The following is a 23,561-nucleotide window of genomic DNA, read 5'->3' as shown; positions in this document are numbered from 1 at the left end:
AGAGATAGGACACATTCAAAATATTAGGTAGATTTTATTGGCCAGGTATTTGTAAAAATGTGACCCATTGCTGTAGATCCCACTTTGTCAAGGGGAACATAATAAATTTCTAGTGGAAAGAGTATCTTTAATCCCAATTGCTTTTTTAAAAAGTAGTTATAAACATTGTAGGCCCTCTGCCACTGTCCAGTAAAGGCACCGAATATATCCTAGTTGTCAGTGATTATGCTATTATGTATCCTGAAACAGTTTTGTTAAGGAATGTGACAGCCAAAAGAATAGCTGAGGAGCTATTCAAAAATCTTATAGGATAGGAAATTTCTCAGGCATCCATGGGATTTAGGTTCTTTGAGTTACTTTATGGGAGACAATCTTGAGGAGTTTTAGACATTAAGGCTGGGATGAAAACTTGGAAAGCTTTTAGAATTTACTAAAATATATATTAAAGCAAAGGAATAAGTTAAAAGCCCTAGGACACATTGTCCAGAAACATTTAGAACAGACAAGGAAGGACAGAAGGGACACCATGATAAGGGTTTAAAGTCAAAGAAGTTTAATGCAGAAGATCAAATACTGTTATTATTGCCCAGTAAAGAAAGCAAATTACAGGCAGTAAAGAGTAGTGGGGTATTAAAAGTTCATACCTCATTTTTCTATTGTGGCTCAACCCCTTGTGGACCTAAAAAGAAAAACCCTCAAGGATAAAGTGGACCAAAGAATGCCAGGAGACATTTAATTAACGAGCTGTGTGTGTGAAAGCAGTATTGAAAGGGATGGATTTTCCCTAACCCTTTGTCCAACAAATAGACACTTCTAACATAGACTTAGGTGCAGTGCTTATCCAAAGTCATGAAGGGATGGACCACCCTGTGATCCACCTTTCAAAGCAGCTCTTTCCAAGAGAATGAAAATACAGGCACCATTGAAAAAGTCTATGGACTAAAATGGGCAATCAATATTCTGCATGTTTATTTGTGGGGTTAAGAACTCAACCACTCATCTAGCTGCCACAAATGAGATACTGGTTCACGGTTATACAGATGGTATAATCTTATTGCCTCAATATAACACACTGAGTGGGATATCAGAATGCCATTGTTGATTTCCTATTGTTGCATGGGAAGGACTTTGCATGCCAAGAATTAAACACCTGAAATTTGTGTGTACTTTTGGGATATTAAAGGACCACTGGCTGGGGGAATTCTGGGAATTGAAGTCCACACATCTTGAAAATTGTCAGGTTATGTGAACTACAAATTCAAAGGTGATGGGAAATATAGTCTAACATAATTAGAGGGCACCCAGATGGAGAAAAGCTACTCCAAATGCAGAAGTAGACAGATTGGTCTGACTCAGGATACTGCAGACTTGTTAGAAATTTTCCCCATTGGGGTTCAGCAAGTCAGAAAACTAAAGATACACACATCAAAAAAGAAGGGGGAGGGGAAAGCAAGATAGCTCCACACATTGATTTTTACCACAGAATATTGCCAGAAACAATTTTATTTACACAAGGACAAACATTGCAACATCTTACAAAATACTCAACTGAAAATTGTATTCAGAGCGAGATAGACAGAAAGCAGGAAAAAAAAATCTACAGATATTCCCCACTTGTGGGGCATCTTGCCATATCATGGGTGGGTGGGGAGGCTGTTTAGAAGGGAGGAAAGACAAAAAAGTCCTAATCCTCCTCAACAATAACCATCCCCATGACAGTTTACCACTGTGTGGAATTGGAGCTGTAGCATAAAGTTGTTCAATGCTGGTGTCCTAAGGACTAATGGCTTTTCAAAAGTAGTTGCTATTCTTGGCCAGAATTTTGTTTGTTTCTCCCTCCTCCCCACCCACCCCCCAGAAAAACTCAAGATGAAAAATATGAAATCAATGGTTCATGGAGATTTTCTTGCCCCCACCTCACATAAATAAAGGGGGTGGTAGAAACAAATGTAATGCAACAAAGTCTAAAAGTGGAACCATCATTTCCCAATTGTAAGCTTTATGGAATACATTGATATATTTAGCTGTAATCTTTTTTTACTCTAGCTGGAGTGATTTGTATAATTGCAGTGGTAGAGTTTTTGTGTAATTTATTATGATTATGAATCTGTAAGTGAAAAAATGGTAGTAGAGAATAATATATATATTTTATATCTATGCCACTGGATAATTAGCTTGGCCCACTGAATGTAAGCTGCATTTGTATAGAAATTCATTGAAAAGCCTGCAGTGTATTTTAGGGGGAGAGACTATTTCCAACAATCCTGGTAATGCACACACAAGTTCATGGGTTACCCCATGACATGCACAAATGGGAGCCTGACGGTACTAGGCCCTTATGTACAGGTGGACATACAGCCAGAAGCCAGCAATAAGCCTGTTGCAAATCTCTAGGACTGCATAACAACTGCCCATAAATCAAATGCAGCAACACTTGTTAAGATGTGTACATGAAAGTACAAATAAAGGAAATACTTGCATCTCCTGTGTGGGCAAAGAGGAAAAGTACCAGTATTTTAAAGGAGAAGTTTATTCTATAATAGAAAGGGAATCTTGCAGAGAGTTGATGCTACAAGTCCCATCAGCTTTGGCCTTTTTCAGGCTTAAGAATTCATAGGATTTCTGCCTCTAATTATCCTTGGCAGCTGGAGCTATAGCTGGAATCCAACAACATTCAGAAGCCCAAAATTTCTCATGTCACAGAACTTTATTTAAAGAACCACAGAAATGACATTATCTGTGTCAAGCCAATGAGTACCTTGAAAATTCAAAATACTCACGGGGTTGGTGTCTAATGGAGTTATATATTATTTTCACTGCAACTTAGGGTACAATCCTGTATACATTTACTGGTGAGTAAGCCCTATTTAATTCAACAATATTTCTTTCTCTGTAGATGTGCATAGGATTGTGGTGATATACTGTATTCAACCTATTGTGATGAAATCCATGGACAAAATATTTGGCCATTTTGAAGGCAGCAAAGAATGTCTAAGCCTTGCCAATGAAAAAGGTCATTTTAGAGTTTGAAGAAACTTCCCCATAGAATATAAGTGCAATCTCTGTCAAGGAATCAGATGTGAAATTATGGGATGGAATGGCTAGCACTGAATAACTTTGGACAATTGAACAAGAGCCACAGCAGACCATCTGACCTAGCAAACATTCTCCTCTTACTAGAAAGATCTTCCCTAGTCTTCCAAACATGTTGGATTTCAGTTCTGATAACAGCCAAGCCATGTTGGCTGAAGGATTATGAGAACTAAAGTTCAATACGTTTGAAAGTCCCAGGTTAAAAACATTGTTTTTCATTAATGAGTTACACCTAATCAGTGCTCCACATTTGGCTAAGCATAAAGACCAGTATAGATACAAAATGACAGCTACTTTTTGAGCATTTGAAAAGTTGCTTATCTCTGCTATAAGCATGAATCACATTTTACAAACCACAATGTCCTGTTCATACACTGCATTCAACCATGATCAAATACACCAGAGTTCAACTTAGTACAATGTGTGAACAGTCTGTGTGAATGGCAAAGGCATTTGCTTTCATTGTGTTGACAGAAGCAGAAGGCTGCACAGTGCATGCTACTGAATTACAGAAATGATATGGACAAATAATGCAAGAGTGGTGGTGCGTCCTACTCAAGTCTTCTGGTTTCCCATTTGGGGTGGGGTAGGGAAAGATGGCAGGCTGGCCCATCTGAGAAGGGTGACATACTGTAATGTAGCCCATTCTGAACCTGATGTCCCCTCTAATCTACAGAAGATAGAAAGTGAAGTCCAACACAGCTGAAGGCTGTTGTAAAGTAATTAATGCTACAGGTGATACTCTACCTCATCCAGATACCTTTCGTAGCAAATATATAATTTACTGCTTCTCATTTCCCATGAAACTTGATTTTCCTTACTATTCTTCACTTCTAAATATACACTTGTATATATTGGACTTTAAAAAAACATAATGAAATTCAGAAATGGTAAGAACTAAATGATAAGGAACACTGATGCCTTCTGTATTGAATGGTCTAGCTTGATCTTGATACTTTTAAATATCCAATATATAGCATGAGGGAGAAATACATTACAGTACTTAGCAGTGGTCAGGCTGTCACAAATAGATCTTGGTGGGACAAAGTGTGCATTACCAAGTTGATGGCGGAAGTCTCCAATCCTCCTTATTTCTCTCCCTAAGCAGAAAACCTTTGGCTAACACGAGGATGAAAAGAAGCTATCTCCAGGCATGCACTGTTTGATAAATCAGGGCAACAGATGGTATTGAAACATTGGTCTTCATTGCCACAAAGAAAAACGGGAAAGAAAACAGAACATAGCACTGTCAAGACACAACATTCCACTAATCATGACTGTGAGAATAATTATAGGAAAATCTGGAAAGAAGTATCACTCACACAGGCACACCATGGAACATTTGGGAGGACTAAACCTGAACAAGTGCAGGAATCTTTAAAATAGACCCTGGCAAGGTTTCCATACGTGCAGCTAAAAATAGGTCACAGCCTTACATTCTACACAACTACCCCCTCCCCAGTGCCTCCCCCTCCCACACACAGCTTAGAAATCCAGCAGCCCTGGTTAGTGAAAACAGTATCAAGCCCCATCTTTTCCTTTGTTTCATTATCCCTGCTATCAACTTTCCAAAGGAAAGGAGAGTTGGTACGAGTTAAAAAAATACTATTAAATAATACATTTGTAATAAAATTATATACCTTTTTTTGTTTATATCCATTTCTTTTAAAAGCTAAAATTGTTCTGTTTCTATTTTTCCCCCTCTTTTTGGCTGGTGAAGTAACAGCAAAGAATTCTCTCCTTTTTCTTTTGCTTTGTTTTTTCTTTATGAATGGACAAACTTTCATCAAAACAGTTTGTACAAGTGATACAAGAAATCAAATTATTTACAATAAATGACAAGGAGTCTTTCAAACAATGACAGAGTGAAGGAGGAAGGAAAATAGCAAAAAGAGAATGTCAAAGCATTGGTCATGAAACAGTCCACATATGCAAAACTTTTGTTACAAAAAGGATTTTATGACACATACGAGTGATCCAGCTAAGGAGGTCCAATCTTGTAAATAGGCTTGCACGCATATATCGCATATATCGCTTGACAGATTGAGAACTGCAGGCATAAACAGGACACATAATTCAGATGTGCAAATCAAAGCACAGCTGAGTGATGATGCAGTCACACTGAACTGCATTGTGTTGGAAGTAAGTTAATGCTCATCCACAATGATCCCCAGGCTGGTGAGATATTCATGGTTTCTTTGAACATACCTGGTGCAGGATCAGGGCCAAAACATGCATTGAGGCTGGGGATAATATGTGATTCCTTTCTGTATTTATGTAGGATAATTGTTAACTAGATGGCAAATGAAAAAGGGAAAGGACTGAGGAGAGATGGTGTAAAAATGAACTTACAGAGAAATTAAGGCATTAACAAAAATGACTTAAAGGCACACTTTTTCCCCTTTCTCCCCACCTTGGGAGTTTTTTCTAGAGGTTAAACCAGAACTATACAAATTGAGGAACACCTTAGAGCTGAGATGAATAGAGAGATTTAGGCAACAAAGGTAGCATTAAATCCAAATATTTATGAATTTATTTTGGGGGCAAGGAAGAGAATGAAAACATTAAAAATTGCAAAGTTAGGAGAAAGGCATTTGAAAATTCTGGGCCAGGGGAGGGATTTTCAACCCCATCTCACTGTGCAAACAACCCATAAGAGAGGAATACTGTTTCAAGATCAGATTTAGGAAGAGGTGAAGTGGGCAAGTCTGGCTCAATGCAAACAGGTAACATGAATGGCCTACGTAGGATAGTAGAACCTTCTGATGGATAGGAAAATTCTCCTGTTCTAGACTCTAAAATGCAAGAGGCAGCTGTGGGTCCCTTTGTTCAGATTGCAATCCGTTTCTCTTTCATTCCAAACAAATGAAGGAGGGAAAATTATATATTCACTTACATGGAAGAGGAAAGAGGAGATGAAACTGAATTACAAGAGTTGGAGATGACTAAGATCATTAAATCCAACTCCTTGCTCAGAAAGGGCATCCAGATTCAAAATTCTGAATAACTATTTAGGATCCATGTGAACACTGGAAAAAATTATTGAGGAAGAATGCACTTCTTTGCTCGCTCCTACTAACTGTATGTATGAGAGACAAAGAGGCAGAAAATGTTTTTTTTCCTCCTCAAGAAGCAAAATGTTTTTTCCAGGCCTAAGAAGTGGACGGGTTTAGTGTCCAATGGAGCGAGTGGGGGAGGGAATGGTATCTGAAAAAGGAATAAAGGGGATGTCCATGTGAAAGCCCCCTCACCAGTCCCCTTCACAAATCTCCAAAGAGTCAGGACAATGATGCTGGTGAGAACAAATGCTTGGAGACTTACGCGATCACGCACACACACAGAGGCTCATTTTGTCCAGTGCAACTCTTTTTTTTCCTTTTTTTTCCTTTTTAATAGATAAAAAATAATAATTTTGTTGTTGTTTTAACGAACTCACAAATGACCAATTAAACCCACAGAGTGACAGCTACAGAAATTGAAGTCTTGGCACTTCACAACACTGGTTCAGCCTCCATGGGCTCTTCCACTGATCTGTGGGAAGAAGGTAAAAAAAGAAATGACGATTAATGGACTTTCACTATTAGTTACGCTGTTGATGAAAGGATTTTCAAGGCCTGTTCTAATAGTAGTAGGGGCAGTAACAATTCAAAGGCTTTGTTCTGGGTGGAGGTGAGGTCCAATGAGAGTTATGCCCAATCTAGCACCTTCCAGATGGGCTTTGACCACTAGTGCACTCATCCCAGGTTCTGACAAATTGAGGGACCAACACACCAAAGACTAAGGCAATGTTTCTCAATCTCAGCAATGCTGGTTGATGCACAGCAAGAAAAGACAGGCAATGCTTCTCTTCCTTGTGGATTTGGGTGTGCAGAAGTGATTCTTGCCCTTAAGAAACAGTGGTATGCATGGTGCTGGGGCAACCTGGTCAGGCAGATTAGACCTCAAACCTTCACAAACAGACACTTGCCACCTCCCAAAATGAACCTACCGGACAGCACAGTCTGCTTTTCCTTGCTCTGTGTCCACTGACAATGATGCCATGGCATTGACGGTCTCTGCTTCTTCTGTCTCACCCTTCTGTGCCTCCAGCAACGAGTAGCCAACAATTGCTGCAGAACTTTTCACTGAATTCCAGTGTTTGCCTGTGATACAATTGCCATGCATTAGATTAAAAATTCTAGCACTTATGTTGAGTTCCTGTCTTGTCTACCTACATTTTCCAAATCCATCATAGTATCAATGAAAGCACACCTTTGTGATCTTTATTGGAATATTTCTTGCTATAATCATGCCTATAATCAACCAATTGCTATGATCATGATTAAGGAGATTAATTAAAATAAATGAATAGCATCCCTAGTCTAGTCTTGGGTGGGACTAGATAGTTAAAACTAGCCAGTTAAGTGTAGCTTAGGAGATGAGAAATTTCAGGTATGCTCTCTTCTAGCATCTAAAGATTGTTGGGAAGGTGGCAACACAAATCTGACGCACCAGAAAGCAGGACTAGGACAACGGGGTGCTGCAAGCAAGAGGATTTGTGCTAAAATTCAAAGAAAAATCTAAACTACTGCTTTAAAAGATAGTGGAGCTTACTTCTCTAGTATTTTAAGCAGATGCTGGAAAGCCACCCTCCATCCCATGTATGATAACATGTTGAAGGTTATTTTATATCACTAACATCTTTTTGCAACATAAAATTTAAGAGTAATTGAGGATATTGCAGATACCATGCTGAATATAAAGGGCAACCTGCCTCTTACAAGCATATTGCCAACCCCTGTTCTTCATACCAACATCCTGACTGGGGAATTCTGGGAATTGAAATCCACATTCTTTAAAGTTACAGAGGTTGAGAAACAGTTGTATACTATATAGTTATAACCTTAGCCTGGATGAACAATAAATCACCAGTTCAAGCTTTTCTTCAACAAATCTTTTTTCCATAAGAAAATGTAATCTGAAGCCAAGGTCATGCCCCAAAAACTTACTCTGGATTTCAATGACATTCTCCAATGTAGCTATGGCATTTGCATTGGGCTTTTGTTGCAACAGAGCTTGATCCAACTGTTCCAACTGCAATAACAACAACAACAAAAACTCAAGAGTTTAATTTCCTAATTTCAAATCTGGACAGAAGTCATGAGAAAAGAAAAATAGTTCAAATAAATGGGTGCCCAAGAAAAAAGGTGTATGTGAAAATAACTGGGGCCATGGTGACAAAAAAGCCAAAACAATTCTGTTTCTATTTCCCACAAAGCCTTCGTGTGCCATTCCATCTGCTTAATATTGTGAATTTATGAACTTTGCTTCTATTTAGGTTTGAATGACATTTGTTTTTTGTTTGATTATATTTAATAACAAGGTAAGGTAAAAGTAAAGGTTCCCCCGCACATGCGTGCTAGTCGTTTCCAACTCTAGGGGCTGGTGCTCATCTCCGTTTCAAAGCCGAAGAGCCAGCGCTAGTCCGAGGACGTCTCCGTGGTCATGTGGACGGCATGACTAGACGCCAAAGGCGCACGGAACGCTGTTACCTTCCCACCGTAGTGGTCCCTATTTTTCTACTTGCATTTTTATGTGCTTTCGAACTGCTAGGTTGGCAGAAGCTGGGACGAGTAACAGGCGCTCACTCTGTTACGCGGCACTCGGGATTCGACCCGCCAAACTGCCGACCTTCTGATCAACAAGCTCAGCGTCCTAACCCACTGAGCCACCTTTAATAATAAGGTACCTGTCCTTAAATATAAGTTTCCATGTCTCCTTGTGCTCTGCCTATAGTACTGGTATATATACACAATTAAGCAACCTTTATTATTTTTCACCTGAAAATCATAGATTTAGAGAAAAACTAAACACTAATAAAATATTTGCATTCTAGATAGTGGTCTAGAAAAACATCTAAAACAAACCATATTGTTTCATACGTGTTATAAATATACAGGCTGAATACCAAGTCACAGTTTTACATGCTGCTCAATTTGAGTTACTATGGTTGAAGATACTACACAAATAAAATTTAGCACAGAGATAACATACAATTGTAAAATAATCTAATTAACATCTAATATATATAAAATCTAGGAGATAGCCTATATTAAATTATAATATAAACACTAATTTATATTAAAATAACACTGAGTAAAATATCTATTAATATCAATAATATTAAAATTTTAAATGAATTATCATTAAAGGGGATGCACTGCAGGATAATAGCCCATCAGAGTTTGAGGAATCTTCTGTGCTGCTGTGCAAAACCTCATGCACTGCAATAAGGGGTGTTTTGTCTATAAACAGCATCTGGGCATAGGCTAAATTCTGGTGACCAGGGTATCTACTGATCAAAGTAAGTATGAATCTAGTTTGGATGTTTCCATCAAGGGAGCATTGTAGAAGGACGTGTTCTATAGTTTCTAACACTCTGGAATCACAGGTGCAAAACCTTTCAGGCAATGAAATATTTTTGTATTTAGGATTCAATACTGCAGAGAGGAGAACATGGCATTGGGCACTAGATAAAGCCCTAGGAAGGTTGGAATTTTCCTTAAGATTTGTTTGCCTTTGCTTCAGGGATTGTTTCCCCTGATCACATTCCATCTTAAGAACTGTGGAGGGAGAGTAGTCTAAATTTTAAAGATTAGACTCTACAGCCTTGATCCATATGGATTGGATTTTTTCCCTGAAGATTAATGGTGCTTTGCCTTAAGAGAAAGAAGCTGAGCTTTAACCAAAGGTTTACAGATGCATTCTGGACTCTGTCTTCTCTGATAGGTGTGTGTTTGGGACACATCATGGTATATGGAGAATTGCTCTAATGAATTTAGACTGTACCCTTTCCAGAGAGGTGAAACACAAAGCCAGGGAGAGGGAGGGCAACCAAAGTCCCATAAAGGAGCTGGCCTAGAGGCTTAGCCTGAAAAAGTTTGAATACGACTAGAACATACTATCCTCCCTTGGATCAGAACAATTTAAAGATGGCATTGGCAGATCTTTGTCCAGTAGCAGCATCATGTTCGCAGTTCGCTTTCCACAAGCCAGTGGCATTCATGACTTCTCCTAGATACTTAAAGCTAGTCACTTGTTCTATTTTGTGGTCGTTAATGCTCTATAAATGGAGCTTCAGCCTTTTGGCAAAAGCCATAATCTTGGTTTTATTTTCAGATTTTTATTATTGCAATATGGATGAAAATTCTCAGAGCTCTTTTGAATCTATTGGTGTTTTGGGAATAACAATTTGTCTGCATAGAGCAGCAGGGAAATGCTGTGATCCCACAATTTAGAGGGATGAAAATTTGGATCATTTGGACATGCCATTGATAGAAGCTGATAAGCAGGGGTACTAAAATATATCCCTGTTTTACCCCCTTTTGAGTTGTAACTGGTTTTGAGAGAACCCCTGCACACTGCATCTGACTTGAATTTAGTGGAAAAACCTATAAATGCTTCATGAAGCTTCTGGATTGGGGCCTGGATACAGAATCAAAAGCTGCCTTGAGACATACTACTTATGAATGAAGAATTTGGGATTATTGGAGGATATTAGATATTATAAGAAAATAAATGTTATAAATATATTGCTTTAATATCTCTTCCCCCATAACTTCTAGGCTTCAAGAAATTTGATATTTGTATGTTTATATCTCATAAACTTTGAAAGAGACCTGCATTTTCTCTTCTATCCATTTTCATGACTCATTTTTTCTCTTATTATTAGAGGACTTCTTACATATATTGATCAATTTCCTATAAACAAAAATAGGTATTTTGTCAATTTCAGGATGAGCCTTGGCAGACATCACTAAAGATGTCATGAGTCAACTAAGTGAATGCCTTCTTGTTAGAGTCATGTCTTTTCCTAAAGGATAGTCCTTTTTAAGATATCTTATTAGAGACTTGCTTACTGGCACACAAGGCCTATACCCACTCAGTGTTTATTTGTAAAGAACATTTGTAAAGATGATGCCTTTTTGCAAGGCTTTAACAATTAATTTTTGTCTTGATTTCAATACTTTTAAATTATTATTTCTTGTAATATTTAGCTACCTTTGCATAAATAGAAAGGTGTGTTACAAATTAAATAGTTAAATTTAAAATGTGCTTTTAATAGATATTGACATGCATTAATGTGTCAGGGAAGTTATACTTTTATACACCTTTCCCATTTATTACTCTACCCTACTGAATGCCAGTTCTCTTTTCAAAAGCATGGATAAAATCACTGTTGGAATCTAGACAATGATTAATCACTAGAGTCAGTTAAGGCACCATGCTAGAAAGCAGGACACTGAGAGTTCATGTTGTGCTTTAGGCATGAATGCTGGCTGGGTGACTTTGGGACAGTCACACACACTCAGGCTAAAGCACCTCACAGGGTTCTTGTTGGGAAAATAGGAGGAAGATGCATTGGATATGGTCACCACTTTGAGTTATTTGTAAAAATAATATAGATAAACATATTTTGATGTTTCCATTCCAAGCCCGATTGAGACTTTTCCAGCACATACTTTTACGTGTTACTTTTACTCACCTCAAGGCCAAGCAAGGCAGAGACACAGGCTTCAGAGGCATCACAGATGGCAGTCAGATCATGACCACCTTCTAAAGCTAAGACAATACGCCCATCTGCCAGATCCATCAGTTGTTTGGTCAGGTGCCCAAAACCTACATGATCAAAAAGGATATATGAATTGGTGAGTTCTGTGTTAGCTTTTACATTGCTCTTTGCTAGAAATTGAAGAAAGTCATGGATATCTATTGTGATGAAAAACAGTATCTTCAACATTTATGAAAACAGTGATCAAGCTACTTGGAACCAGAAAGTAGCTAAATAGACTTTAAGCCACTACCTGGGACCATCAGGGATTTGTGTTTCTAATAATGCTTTTATGAGATATACACTTCATTTATCTCTACTTCCTTGATCTTTTGATCTCCATGGAAAAATCATTAGATAAAAAGAGTTGCACTCCAACTATTGTGGCATCATTTAAACACATGGAGAGACTATAGCTCAGCAACACAGTACACAAGCTTTTCTTGGCACTGCAATTAAGGCTGGGAAAGGCATGTCAGAAAAGCTATTACCTGTTAACAGTAAATAGCTGAATTACTATCAATAAGACATTCTCCTATAGTCATACTGGTTTTGAAATTCTAACTTGACAAATGCCTTTTGCTAAGGTTAGGAAACCTATGGAGACACTAAAATCTTAAGCAAACTACTTTAGTTACTTTAGCTCCATAGTGAAAGTTAACTGGGATATCTGTTCATATCTTTTCCAACTAGTCTGTGAATAGTTTTCCCTATTTATAAACTAAATTTATAAAGGGACCCTCCCCCATGTTCCTCACACTCACATTTGGCTGTGACGGAATATCCACCCAACGGGGACAAGTGACCCTCAACAGCATCGAAGCCAGCAGAAACAAGGACCATATCTGGGGAAAACTCGTGGGCTATAGGCATCACCACAGTCCTGGAGGACACAAAACAGCTCTCAGATTTCTCTTAAGAAGAGGAGGCAGGACAGCATTAACTCTGGATTAATTGGAATGTATGGATTAGGAAAAATCCAGCCATTTCAGCTTTCCCATCTGAGTCTTTGTAACTTTCTCCAAAGCACTTAATTAAACTAGCCACATATTTGTAGATAAGCCTTCCTCAACTTGGCATCATTTGGAATTTTAACTTCCATACTGCATTATCAGTCTGGGTGTTGGTCTTGAATGCTAGAAATTAGGAATCAAGAGATGAAGAACAATCATGGGCTATTAGAAGGTTTCTCCTAATTGTACTCAACAATTTTTAGAGTGGGAACTATGTTAGTCTGCTGAAGTAAAACCAACAAGCAAATTTTGTGTCCCTGAAACACCTTTTATAGCATAACATGAGCATAACATGAATAAACCAAAGCTCCACATAAAAGTCTTTATGAGGCCTGCAATACCAATAAGCAGAGGTCATCTCAAGCATCAAATGCTAAGAAGTGGCAACAGAACATGGATGGGAAAAGCTGTGGGACAGCCTGTCTTAATTGCTCTAATGTAGCAATCTTCAAACATAATCGTCCCATTGTTAGAGTTGAAGTGAAAAGGAGAGCCATCTTATTTTTATCTCATTAGGAAAAGTCTTAAGACTATCCCAGTTGTTAAGTACCTAAGAAAATTTTGCCTTCTAGAATTTTTATTTATTTATTCAATTTATATACCGCCCTTCTCCCGTAGGACTCAGGGTGGTTCACAAGGTTTTTTTTTTAAAAAAAACAGATACAACAATTACAAAACTTAAAATTAATTAAAAAGAATTATATAGACCTTGCAATAAAACCCAGTTAAAAAACAGTTAAAATCCCAATTAATATGCTCAGACCAGGCCAGAGAGCCCAAAGAGCCAGGTCTTCAGGTCCCGGCGGAATGAGCAAAGGTCAACGGCAGTCCTAAGCTCTATAGGCAGCTGATTCCAGAGGGCAGGTGCACCCACAGAGAAGGCCCTCCCCCTGGGTATTGTCCGCCAGCAATCTTTTACCGGCGGTACCCTGAGAAGACCCTCCCTGTGGGAGTGCACAGGATGAAGGAAGCTTGATGCCGGCAGCAGGTGTTCCCTCAGATATCCTGGACCCAAGCCATGTAGGGCTTTATAGGTCATCACCAGCACCTTGAATCTCACCCGGAGGGCAACTGGAAGCCAATGCAGTTTGCGGAGCAGAGGTGTTACATGGGAGTATCGGGAAACCCCCATCACAACCCGCGCAGCTGCATTCTGCACCAGCTGAAGCCTCCGGGTGGTCCCCAAGGGCAGCCCCATATAGACAGCGTTGCAGTAGTCCAATCGGGAGGTCATGAGCGCATGTGACTGTGCGCAGGGCATCTCGGTCCAGATAGGGCCGCAACTGGCGCACCAGGCGAACCTGGGCAAAGGCCCCCCTGGTCATGGATCCTATATGGTCTTCAAAACTGAGCCGTGAGTCCACGAGGACGCCCAAGTTGCGAGCCCTATCGACGGGGGGTAACACCTCACCCCCCATCATTAAAGGTGGAATAGACTGGTTAGTCTGAGATGCCGGTATGCACAGCCACTCAGTCTTGGCAGGATTGAGACGAAGCCTGTTTCTCCCCATCCAGACCTGGACCGCCTCCAGGCAACGGGACATCACGGCGAGGGCATCACTGGGTTGGTTTGGGGTGGAAAGAAAAAGTTGGGTATCATCAGCGTACTGATGATACCCCACCCCGAAACCACGAATGATCTCGCCCAGCGGCTTCATATAGATGTTGAACAGGAGGGGAGAGAGAACCGACCCCTGAGGGACTCCACAAATGAGAGGCCTCGGGGCAGACCTCTGCCCTCCCGTCAACACCGATTGCGAATGGCCCAGGAGATAGGAGAACCACTGCAAAACAGTGCCTCCCACTCCCAACCCCCTGAGACGCCGCAATAGGATACCATGGTCAATGGTATCAAAAGCCGCCGAGAGATCTAATAGAACTAGGACAGAGGAGCAACCCCTGTCCCAAGCCCGCCAGAGATAATTCACCAGTGCGACCAATGCCGTCTCCGTGCTGTACCCGGACCTGAAACCTGATTGGTACGGGTCCAGGTAATCAGTTTCCTCCAGGAACAGAGGAAGCTGATGCGCCACCACACTTTCCACAACCTTCGCCAAAAAGCGAAGGTTGGAGACAGAACGATAGTTGTTTAAAATCGCTGGGTCCAGAGCAAGCTTCTTGAGAAGGGGCCTCACCACCGCCTCCTTCAAAGTGGCGGGGAAGACACCCTCACTCAGAGAGGCAGATATTACTGCCTGGAACCAGCTTCGTGTCTCCTCCTGAGCCGCATAAATCAGCCAAGAGGGACAAGGGTCCAATAAACAGGTGGTGGAACTCAGCCTCCCCATAATCCTGTCCACATCATCAGGGGAAACAGGATCGAACTTAGTCCAGATAACATGCTCAAGACCATCCGAGTCCTCCACATCCGACTCTGCCCAGTAAGAGTCCAAACCGGCCCGGATCTGAGCGATTTTGTCCATCAGATTTTTATTTATTTTTTATTTTTATTTTAATTCCATTTATATCCCACCCTTCTCCGAAGACTCAGGGCGGCGTACAAGCTTAGCAGTAGCCTTCATTCTATGTATATGCCTGCTTATTAGGGCTTTCACACACACCCCAAGCAGCATTATTACAAAGTCAGCTTAATTGCCCCCAACAATCTGGGTCCTCATTTTACCTACCTCGGAAGGATGGAAGGCTGAGTCAACCTTGAGCCTGGTGGGATGCGAACCTGCACTAATTGCAGGCAGCTGGTGTTACTTAAGGAGGCATTAGCCCACTGCTCCACCAAGGCTTTGGTGGATGATGACTAAACTCCTTGGCCCGCCCCTGCAAGGGCTCCTCTCTCACCTCCTGATTAAGGAGGGAGCGAGTCACCCTAAACAGGGCGGCTGGGCGATTATCTGCGGACGCGATGAGGGCAGCTAAGTAATTAGCCCTCGCCGTCCTCATCGCAGCAAGATAAGACCTTATAAAGGTTCTTAGCTGCAATCGGTCAGATTCAGAATGGCTGGACCTCCAACCGCTCTCTAGACCCCGTCTCCGATGCTTCAACTCCTGGTGCTCCACAGAAAACCATAGAGCCCAACGGGATCTGAGCCGGGTCAGAGGTCGCAAGGGTACAACACAGTTGAGTGCCTCAGTGGCCGCCCTTATTTTGCCACAAAGGAAAAGAGGAAGGAATACATTTGACAGTGTTGACTATTGTCATCATGCAACCTTTACTTTGAAAATGACAAGCCACATCTTGGCATATTCCAGGAGAAAAATAGAATATTCTGGGCTTACCAAAACATTCCTTGTTGGGTCACAGAGCTTTACATATTCTTATTTACTGTGGATAGCAAACATACCTGAAGGCTGTCAGATATTCCACATCACCAATGGGGGGATCTACTCCACCAGTCCAGGCAATGTTTACATTGTAACCTACACCCATCCCACTGCCAACCTGGAAGAAAGAAACATGGTGGATAACAAAAGCCCTCAGCCACAGGGTTTACATGCTGAGAGCTGCCAAGTTATGGGAAGAAAAATATGTAAGAATAAATCCCAATGAGGGGAGCAACATGTTACCAGATTCAAGTGAGGAACAGGACTTCTCTGGAAAATTGCTGATTAATTTCAAAGTATTGCAATGGATGGGCAGATCGGTATAAATTTAGCTTGGGTAAACATTACAAGCATTTAAGTATCAAACAGTTATAGCATATTTTATATAAACTATTTTTTAAAACCATCTAGTGGATAGGGCATTAGGCTAGAAATCAGGAAACTGAGTCCCACCTTAGGTATGGAAGACAGTTGGATGACTTTGGGCCAGTTATATTCTCTCAGCCTAACTCATCTCACAAAGATTGTTAGTGTACAAAAATTAAGAGGAGGAAGGAGTATTAGTATGTTCACACTCTGAGTTATTTATAAAAATAATAAAGATAAGATCTTTTAATCTACAGTACACTCCAAGCTTGTTCCAGCATTAACATCTCTTGTTCTACAAATCACATTAAAAAAATAAAGGAATACACATACCTCTTCAGGAGCTCCACTGCCTGGGAAGAAATTTCCATTATCGTAACGATGGAGGGAAATGTATAGAACACTGGGATCGCTGTAGAATGCCTGCTGGGTTCCATTGCCATGATGGATATCCTATCAAGATGAAGTAGAATTTAAATAAAAGAATCAGCTGGGATCTGCACCATAATGCACATAGGCAGCAAGACATAGCTCTCTTTAATTATATTGGTGGACATTAAATTTTTAAAAATATATTGTAAGCTCATAAAATCATCAAATCTCATGAGATGTTGGTGTTTTCACATAATTTGCAAAAGTTCAGACATAATGCAAGCTAAAATTCAGATGATTAAAGTGGTAGCTGCATTTGTAGTATGGAATGAAATTCCACAATCCTACGGTAGTAGGACTATAAGAAATGTCTTTGTGTCGTGTTTGAAGTTTTATATAAAGACATGTTCTGTATGTCAAGTAATGTAATCCCTTGATACAGTTTCCTTCCCCCCCCCCCAGGGATCAAATTTAATTATTTTAACTGTTTTTAACTCTTGTATTGTATTGATGTTTTTAAATACTTTGTAAACCGGCCTGAGTCCTACGGGAAAAGGGCGGTATATAAATTCAATAAATTTAAACTTAAACTTAATCTCCTGTGAAATGTTGGCATTTAATATTTCCACACAAGAATCTGATGTTCTCAAAGAAGTGTGCTACATATTAGGTTCTATGACATCTCTTCTCTTAAAATAATAGTCTGATGAATCTGAGCACCTGAAAAAGTTGCTGATGCTACCTTATCTAAGATAAAACCCAAGTCAGGATAGAGATGATTTTCAAAGAGGACATTAAAAGTTGATGTAGGAAGAGCTTCAGAAGAAATCCATGAGGTAGACAAAGAGTCTAAAGAAAAATCTTATTGTTCCATTAAAGATGGCACCGCTGATGGCAGCCTCAATGAAATGCTCTCCAGAAGTTCTGATGTTTTCTTTTTATTTTCTATGACTCTCTGTGAATTTCATATTCAAGAGATCAGATTTTGAATATCAGACAGTGGACTTTAAATAACAAGCAGCTTTCTGGGTCTATTCCTCTCTTTTCAAATGTGGACGAAATTCTAACTGAGGGAATGGCAGTTATCTCTCTTGGCAGAGTTATCTCTCAGTTAGAAAGAGGCAGAAGAGAAACAAGAGAAGGAGAAGCAAGCAAGGAGGCATGTTACAAAGACTCAGAAAGCATGGGGTAAGAAAATCTCTGCTCCCCTCACTATATTTAACTAATCTTTGCTCACTTGTAAATAAGATAGATGAACTGCACCAACTCAGTAGCCCTCTGCTTCATTGAAATGTGGCTGGATGATTCAATTAATGATAGGTGCTTGCAAATCCCAGGATTTCAGATTCAGATAGAAGTGCAGAAATATCCGGCAAAAAGACGGGGGGAGATATCTTCTTTTATATTAACAACTGATTGTGTAAAAATGTCACTATACTAAAGAAATTTTGTGATGTGGACTTAGAGACACTATTCATCATTTGCATACCCTATTATTTCCCTTAATTCTTCATTCACCCTAGTTGGTGTCTACATACCACCTCAAGCTTGCATAATCAAGGCATTGCAAAACTTAACTGACCAAATCCTGTGGGATGAAGACATATACAGACTCCCTACTCGTTGTATTAGGAGATTTTAACAGTGCTAACTTAAGCCATTAGCTGCTAAGATACATTCAGCATGTCAACTGTCTCACAAGAGGCAATAATATTTTAGACCATTGCTACTCTACAATAAAAGCTTTCTACCAAGAGCTCTCTACCAAAAGTGGCTGTAGGACACTCTGATCACTATATGGTTTACCTTGTACCAGTTTATAGACAAAGACTTAAAATCATAAAACCAATAATTAAATTGTGAAATCTGAAGAGGCAAGGTTAAAGCTACCGGCTTGCCTCGACTGCATAGAATGGAATGTTTTTGAAGATGCCTCAGTGGACTTGGATGAACTCACTAACACTCTGACATCATACTTTTGTGAGGACTTATGTGTGCCGACCAAAACTGTACACATCTACAGTAATAATAAACCTTGGTTCACAGCTAAGCAGAAACATCTATGCCATGCCAAAGAGGAAGCCTACAGGAAAGGAGATAGAATGCTGTACAAGCAGGCCAGGACTATCTTCGGGAGCACCTGCTGCCAGCATCAACTTCCCCTTGTCCTGTGTGTTCCCACAGGGAGGGCCTCCTCAGGGTGCCGCTGGTCAGGGAGTGCCGGCTGGTGGCCCCCAGGGGGAGAGCGTTCTCTGTGGGCGCGCCTGCCCTTTGGAATCAGCTGCCTGTGGAACTCCGGATTTGCCCCCTACCTTCGCTCATTTCGCCGGGACCTAAAAACTTGGCTATTTGAGCTTGCTGGCCTGGACTGAGGGTTTTTGGGTTAAAGTTTTAATTTTTAATTATTTTGGGGCTAATTTAATTTAATTTAATTTTAACCTGTATATACTGCATTGTTTTAATTTGCCCTGTAAACCGCCCTGACGTCTCTCCCTTGCAGAAGAGAATTGGAAACTGGTATATGACCTGAATGTGTTTTACTGTAGGCTCGAGAGGAGATCACTGTCAACTGTTATTACTCTCCATCTCAGATACATCAACAACAGCTAAGTGTCCTACACCCAACTCCAGCCCTCTGGGCCCCCACCTCTGATGATCACAAAAGAAGGTGTGCAAGGTCTATTTCACAAACAAAAAGGTGGAAAAGCACCAGGTCCAGACAGGGTAACTCCATCTTGCTTAAAAGTCTGATCAACTGGCCCCCACCTTTACCTGCATCTTTAATAAATCACTGGAGATGTATTATCTCCCTTCCTTTTTCAAACACTTTACTATCATTCTGATGCCCAAGAAATCCTCTAAGAGTTGAGTGACTACAGACCGGTGGCTCCGACACCCGAGGTTATGAAAACCTTTGAAAGTGTTTGCCCACCTGAAAGCCATCACAGATCTGCTTCTAGGCCTCTTGCAATTTGCCTACTGTGCAAATAGATCAGCAGATCATGCTGTCAATATGGCACTGCACTACATCTTACAATATCTCGAATCCCCAAAGATCTATCTAAGAATCCTTTTTGTAGATTTCACCTCATCATTCAACACCATCATTCCTGAAATCCCCTTCTAAACTGACTCATCTAGTTGTGCCTGACCCCACTTGTAGATGAATTATAAGCTTTCTAATGAATAGGAAGCAGCATATGAAGCTAGGGAAAATCACATCGAACACCCGGTTCAATTAGCACAGGAGTCCCCAGGTTGTGTACTCCCTCCATTACTCTTTTCACTATATATACCAATGACTGCATCCTCTGAAGTTTGCAGATGATACAACAGTCATTGGTCTCATGCAGACAATGATAAGTCTGCATATAGACAAGCGTTGGATCAACCGGCCCTGTGGTGCAGCCAGAATAATCTGGAGTGAACATTCCTAAAACTGTAGAGATGATAATAGATTTTAGAAGCAGCTCTCTTATTCTACAACCTCTTACAATATTAGACAACACAGTATCAAAAGTAGAGACGTTCAAGTTTCTAGATTCTATTATCTCCAAGGACTTGAAATGGTCACTAAGCATTAGAACCATCATTAAAAAGGCACAACAAAGAATGCTATTCCTGCGTCAACTCAGAAAGCTCAGATTGTTCAAAGTTCTGCTGATACAGTTCTACAGAAGAATTATTCACTCTGTCATTTATACCTCAATAACAGTCTAGTTTGGCACAGCAACCAAACAGGGCAAGTACAGACTGCAATGGATAGTTAGGACTGCAGAAAAAAACAATTGCAAACAGCATGCCTTCCATTTTGGATCTGTATACTGCATAAACCAGAAAGAGGGTTGAGAAAATATCTACTGACTCCTCACATCCTGGACATGATCTATTTCAACTTCTCCCGTCAATACACTGCTATAGAGCATTGCAGGCCAAAACTACCAGACCTAAAGATAGTCCCCCCCCCCCGTGCCATCACTTTGCTGTGCACTTAATTCCCACAGCACTATCTCATTTCTCACCTTTTTTCATCTTTCCTACTATCTTCTACTATTGGTTTATGATTTATCAATTGTTTGTAACTTATGATTAATGATTGTAACTATGATTATGACCTGTAACCTAAGAAAGTAAGTGACCACTGGAGTAGGAAAAAAAAAAGCCTTACCCAATAATGATTGTAACTATGATTATGACCTGTAACCTAAGAAAGTAAGTGACCACTGGAGTAGGAAAAAAAAAAGCCTTACCCAATCCACAATGAGGATTTTACTGATGGCAAGCTTTTGTTGTAGAAGCTTAGCAGCAATGGCAATAGAGTTGAAGAAGCAGAAGCCCCTAAACAAAATGAAAAGGAAGAATGGCATTATTGGGCTAGGATACATGAGCAGCAAAAGAAATGATATACTCTACCAGGATAGAGCCTCCCTAAGCCCAACTTTCTCCATTACAGCAGGTAGCCAGATTTCATGAAGGATATGCTCACTGATAGAGCATCTAAGTGATTCTAACAGGCACTAGATTGAGTATCTCACCTCTCCAATTAGCACTAGGATAAAGCCTTGCCTAAAACCCTCAAATGCCCGTCACTAAATGAAGGAAACGATGACACTTCAGTTTGGTGCCATGTAGCATCTATTCTTATTTGACTCTTAAAAATGCTACTTATAGTAACAGGCACCACAGTATGCTATGGAAAAGAATTTTCTAATCTTATCACCTTTTATGCATCCATTTTCTAAATGTATTTGGGGGTATGGATGTCTAAGTAAAGTAAGTTTTTCAATAACATATCAAATATGCAGTAAAACTAAAAAAAAAGAGATGGAATTTCATTTGAGAAGATGGCACATAAAATGGCTTTTTAAAAACGCACCTTTATTTATTCCACTTTCCCAAAAGAATTTATTTTAAAAAATGTAAAATTTTTAGTTTTGCAGTAGTTAAATGTAGATATTTCCCCCCTCAATTTATAACACATACTTACATGGCAGTAGACTCTTCTGCATGGTGACCTGGTGGTCGGATGACAGCATATCCATTCTAAGGATGACAAAGTCATGTATCTTTAATAATATGTTCATTACATTATGATTAGCACAACCACTTTTAATGCACTTTCTGTTAATGGATTTAAAGAAGAATTTACCTTAAGTTCCCCTGATGCCACTTTAAAGGCCAGCTCCAGCAAACAGCCAACAGCCATGCGGACTGCACTGGATGAATGCATCTCATTCCACACTGTGTCACTGTCAACCTGCAGTGAAAGTTTATCATAGATCACAGGACTTGCAGAAGTTAAAGAGTAAAGCCATCCAAGCTAGCCTGATCATTTTATTCTTTGGTTTCCATCTTGCTTGTGGAACACACACAGAATTCAGGAAAGTGACAAAGATACATCCTTTCCACCAGGCTTCTAAATTGCTAACAGGAGTCCCTGCAGATTTTACTCAGCTAGTTCTTGCCGACTCTAGAGGGTAGTGCTCATCTCCGTTTCAAGGTCATTGAGCCAGTGCTGTTTGAAGACATTTCTGCGGTCGTGGCCAGCATGACATCACAGAGCACTGTAGCAGTACCCATTTATCTACTTGCATTTGCAGGCTTTCAGACTTTAGGTTGGCATGAACTGGGGTGAGGATGGGAGCTCACCCCATCGTGTGGCTGACAAGCCCAGCGTCTTAACTGCTGAGCCACCTCACTGCTCCAGATTGTTAATAAAATTGATTTAATGATATTGATGTTTAATTTTACTCTAATTTTAACATTCTTTTTATTTTCATATTTTATAATTTGTATTTTAGCTGCCTTGAGTGCTGTATGGATAAAAAACAGGATATATATTGATGTTTAATTTTACTGTAATTTTAACATTCTTTTTATTTTCATATTTTATAATTTGTATTTTAGCTGCTTTGAGTGCTGTATGGATAAAAAAACAGGATATATATTCCATTAAAAATGAAAATAAATGAAAGATGCAGCTGAGGCCTCATTCATCACTTCATCTATTGCTTGCAGCAATAGATAATTGCTATTATAGGATTCTCGTGGGTATTCAATAGCATGCAGAATGAAGATAAGAAGCAACAACCCCAAAAGAAATGATTTTAAAGCCATTTCGGTACAATTCAAGGACACATGAAAAGATCAAGAAGATGCAATTAAAATATAACATAAGGAACCATCTCATATCAAACTCAATCTTTTGTCCTCTGGGTTTCATATTGGAGCTCTACAGGCTTTCAAGCAGGGTCATGCTCCATCACAGATGAAAACCACATCTGCTTGCTACTAACTTGAAGCCCTATTCCCAGAAATTAAATAAATGACACAGCAGAAATGAAGTTTTAAGCTGGAATATGGGAGGGTTTCATTTCCTGCCATCTGATTTGCCTGGCAATTGTATTTCACTCACCCCAATTCCACCACACGGGAGGACAGCATACATCTTCTGACTAAGGGGGCCTTAGAGGAGAAACAAAGAAGAGGAAAGGGTATGAATGCCACATTTCATATACCTTACATTTTTCATGTCTATTTTTACTGCCATAGAAAGAGCAAAATTATAATCTTCATGAATACAGGATTCAGTTGGGCAACTTTACATTCCATTACTTCTTTTAAAATTGCCTACAGTGGGTTATAAGTCATCAATTTAGTAGCCCACAATTTTGAAAAAGCATAAGCTCTAAAATAGCTAAACAGGCATAGATCAAAGAGCCCCTCCCCTCAAATTATCTAACTTCCCCTAAAAAATGGATCTCTTCCCATTATGTGCAAATGCTCAGTTTTGTATCACTGCCTCACTCATTCCATCTCCCAATTCAGAAAATACAGTCCCCTGCCAT

General features: G+C 39.9%; 1 protein-coding gene across 5 annotated transcripts in view; it reads right to left on the bottom strand.

Annotated features, from left to right (window-relative positions):
* Positions 1 to 1,485: 1,485 nt before the first annotated feature.
* HDAC5 (histone deacetylase 5) overlaps positions 1,486 to 23,561 on the bottom strand; it is a 176,944-nt gene continuing 154,868 nt past the window's right edge. For 4 of the 5 annotated variants that reach the window (XM_083378654.1, XM_083378653.1, XM_083378652.1 and 1 more), the window contains 11 exons: positions 23,129 to 23,178; positions 21,863 to 21,970; positions 21,701 to 21,756; positions 20,964 to 21,051; positions 16,675 to 16,794; positions 15,996 to 16,093; positions 12,448 to 12,566; positions 11,618 to 11,751; positions 8,082 to 8,166; positions 7,082 to 7,235; positions 1,486 to 6,624 (listed from right to left, as the gene is read on the bottom strand). In XM_083378654.1, the coding sequence (XP_083234780.1) occupies positions 6,585 to 6,624; positions 7,082 to 7,235; positions 8,082 to 8,166; positions 11,618 to 11,751; positions 12,448 to 12,566; positions 15,996 to 16,093; positions 16,675 to 16,794; positions 20,964 to 21,051; positions 21,701 to 21,756; positions 21,863 to 21,970; positions 23,129 to 23,178 (1,052 nt within the window). In that variant the 3' untranslated portion in view covers positions 1,486 to 6,584. Of the gene's footprint in view, positions 6,625 to 7,081; positions 7,236 to 8,081; positions 8,167 to 11,617; positions 11,752 to 12,447; positions 12,567 to 15,995; positions 16,094 to 16,674; positions 16,795 to 20,963; positions 21,052 to 21,700; positions 21,757 to 21,862; positions 21,971 to 23,128; positions 23,179 to 23,561 lie in introns of those variants that run through there. The other variant, XR_014494321.1, reaches the window with a different exon arrangement.

The sequence above is a fragment of the Vipera ursinii genome (assembly GCF_947247035.1).
Source record: "Vipera ursinii genome assembly, chromosome: Z".
NCBI classification, from domain to species: Eukaryota; Metazoa; Chordata; class Lepidosauria; order Squamata; family Viperidae; genus Vipera; species Vipera ursinii.
The sequence above is the reverse complement of the archived record's forward strand: the minus strand, read 5'-3'. Positions and strand labels throughout refer to the sequence as shown.